This window comes from Galeopterus variegatus, unplaced genomic scaffold (assembly GCF_000696425.1).
Source record: "Galeopterus variegatus unplaced genomic scaffold, G_variegatus-3.0.2 Scaffold5923, whole genome shotgun sequence".
NCBI classification, from domain to species: Eukaryota; Metazoa; Chordata; class Mammalia; order Dermoptera; family Cynocephalidae; genus Galeopterus; species Galeopterus variegatus.
In genome coordinates this window covers 33,512-35,680 of record NW_007732034.1, presented here as the reverse complement: position 1 = coordinate 35,680, position 2,169 = coordinate 33,512, and the positions used below count along the sequence as shown (strand labels likewise).

General features: G+C 49.4%; 1 protein-coding gene across 1 annotated transcript in view; it reads left to right on the top strand.

Moving 5' to 3' along the window:
- LOC103605587 (V-type proton ATPase 116 kDa subunit a) overlaps positions 1 to 2,169 on the top strand; it is a gene marked incomplete at its 3' end in the record, with an annotated part of 54,476 nt that overhangs the window by 24,161 nt on the left and 28,146 nt on the right. The window contains exon 10 of the mRNA XM_008590205.1: positions 1,213 to 1,363. Coding sequence (XP_008588427.1) covers positions 1,213 to 1,363 — 151 coding nt within the window. The remainder of the gene's footprint in view (positions 1 to 1,212; positions 1,364 to 2,169) is intronic.

The window sequence follows — 2,169 nt, the reverse complement described above, 5'->3', positions numbered from 1 at the left end:
CAGTCTAACTTGTGACCTGTAACACAGGGGCCTCGCAGGTTGAGGATCACTGTGAGTGTTTGCTGGTGGTGTGTGGTGGAAAGAGCCCAACAAGCACTTATCAGCACCGCACTCTCCCGAGTGAGCCACCGGGCCCGCCCTCCAGCAAGCACTTAAAAATAGAAAACTGAGAGCTAGCTCCCTTGGTTGGAATGCGGTGTTATAACACCAAGGCCAAGGGTTCGGATCCCCTACTGGCCAGCCGCCAAAACCAAGAAATAGAAAACTGGTTTTAAATCCCATCAAACTTTGTGACCTTGCACTAATCTCTTTACCTCTCTAAGACCCAGTTAGTGCCTCTATAAGGTGGGGAATACTTGCAGATGAGCTCGTGCACACGGGAGCTGAGCAAGTGTCAGGTGGGGGTGGGGATGGTGAAGGAGGACAATCAGAAAGACGCAAGGAAACCAGCATGAGATTGTGGAGCTGTGACAGGGGGGCGGGGGCGGCAAAGGATGTTCAGAGGCCTCAAGCTGTCATGGTCTCGCCTCCACAGCTCCCTACACCATCATCACCTTCCCCTTCCTGTTCGCTGTGATGTTCGGAGACTGTGGGCACGGAATCGTGATGCTCCTGGGAGCCCTCTGGATGGTTCTTAATGAGCGACGCTTGCTGTCCCAGAAGTCGGACAATGAGGTGGGTGTCCGCTGGCGGTGTCACCTCATTTCCTTCAGACAATATTAAAATGTGTGTGTGGGTTTCACCATAGAAATAACACGTTTTGGGGCCAGCCCGAGGGTTCGGATCCCACATACAGACCGGTTCCCGCTCACTGGCTGAGTGAGGCGCGGGNGTGGCATGAATTAGATAAGTGTTAGAAGGGTATTACCTTTTTAAGAATGAGGTTATGGGGCTGGCCCGTGGCTCACTTGGGAGAGGGCGGTGCTGATAACACCAAGGCCCCGGGTTCGGATCCTATATAGGGATGGCTGGTTCGCTCACTGGCTGAGCGTGGTGCTGACAGCATCAACTCAAGGGTTGAGATCCCCTTACCGGTCATCTTTATAAAAAAAAAAAAAAAGAATAAAAATGAGGTTATGAGTCTCAGACAGGTCAGGAGATTGTCCCAAGTTCACTCAGAGAGTGACAGCAGGAGCTGGGACTGTGGTCCCTGTATTGACACCCAGCCCGTGATTCTCTTCTTCACATTTTTGTCACATGTTGTTTTTGCAGGAACTTAGTGGCTCCTCCATGGTCCCCATCATGACCACAGTGCAATCTAAGACACCCCCTCCCACGTTTAACAGGACCAATAAATTCACAGCTGGCTTCCAGAATATTGTTGACGCGTATGGCGTAGGCAGTTACCGGGAGATAAACCCAGGTAAAGATCTAACGTTGCACAGCTGGGCAGCTTGAAAGGAAAAATTGGATGAGACGCACTGAGGTGACCTAGGGGGTGAACTTGTTAAAACTTTGACATTCCTAAAACCTTATTTAGTCTCCTAACGCCCTGAGTCATCCTCTATAAATGCTGATTGGTGCAAGAATCGTTCTCTGTCTTTACTTCCTTCCTTAAACTGCAGCCTCATTAGCAACCAAATCCTGTTCTTGTTTCCTTCACCAATTCAATGGGGGTCATCTCTGGGCATCTTGACAATTGTGTAGTTATTGTGTGGGAAAGACAGGAACACACAGAACTTGGAGTCAGAAGACAGGATTCTTAGTGTCCTAAGCTGTGGAATCTTGGTGGCCTAAGTGATAAAAAATAAAGGGGTAGACCAGAAGTCCTATAGCCAAGCGGTGCATAGTGCTGTTCTCTAGCTTAAGATTCAGTCTAACTTGTGACCTGTAACACAGGGGCCTCGCAGGTTGAGGATCACTGTGAGTGTTTAGCAAGCACTTAAAAATAGAAAACTGAGAGCTAGCTCCCTTGGTTGGAATGCGGTGTTATAACACCAAGGCCAAGGGTTCGGATCCCCTACCGGCCAGCCGCCAAAACCAAGAAATAGAAAACTGGTTTTAAATCCCATCAAACTTTGTGACCTTGCACTAGTCTCTTTACCTCTCTAAGACCCAGTTAGTGCCTCTATAAGGTGGGGAATACTTGCAGATGAGCTCGTGCACATGGGAGCTGAGCAAGTGTCAGGTGGGGGTGGGGATGGTGAAGGAGGACAATCAGAAAGACGC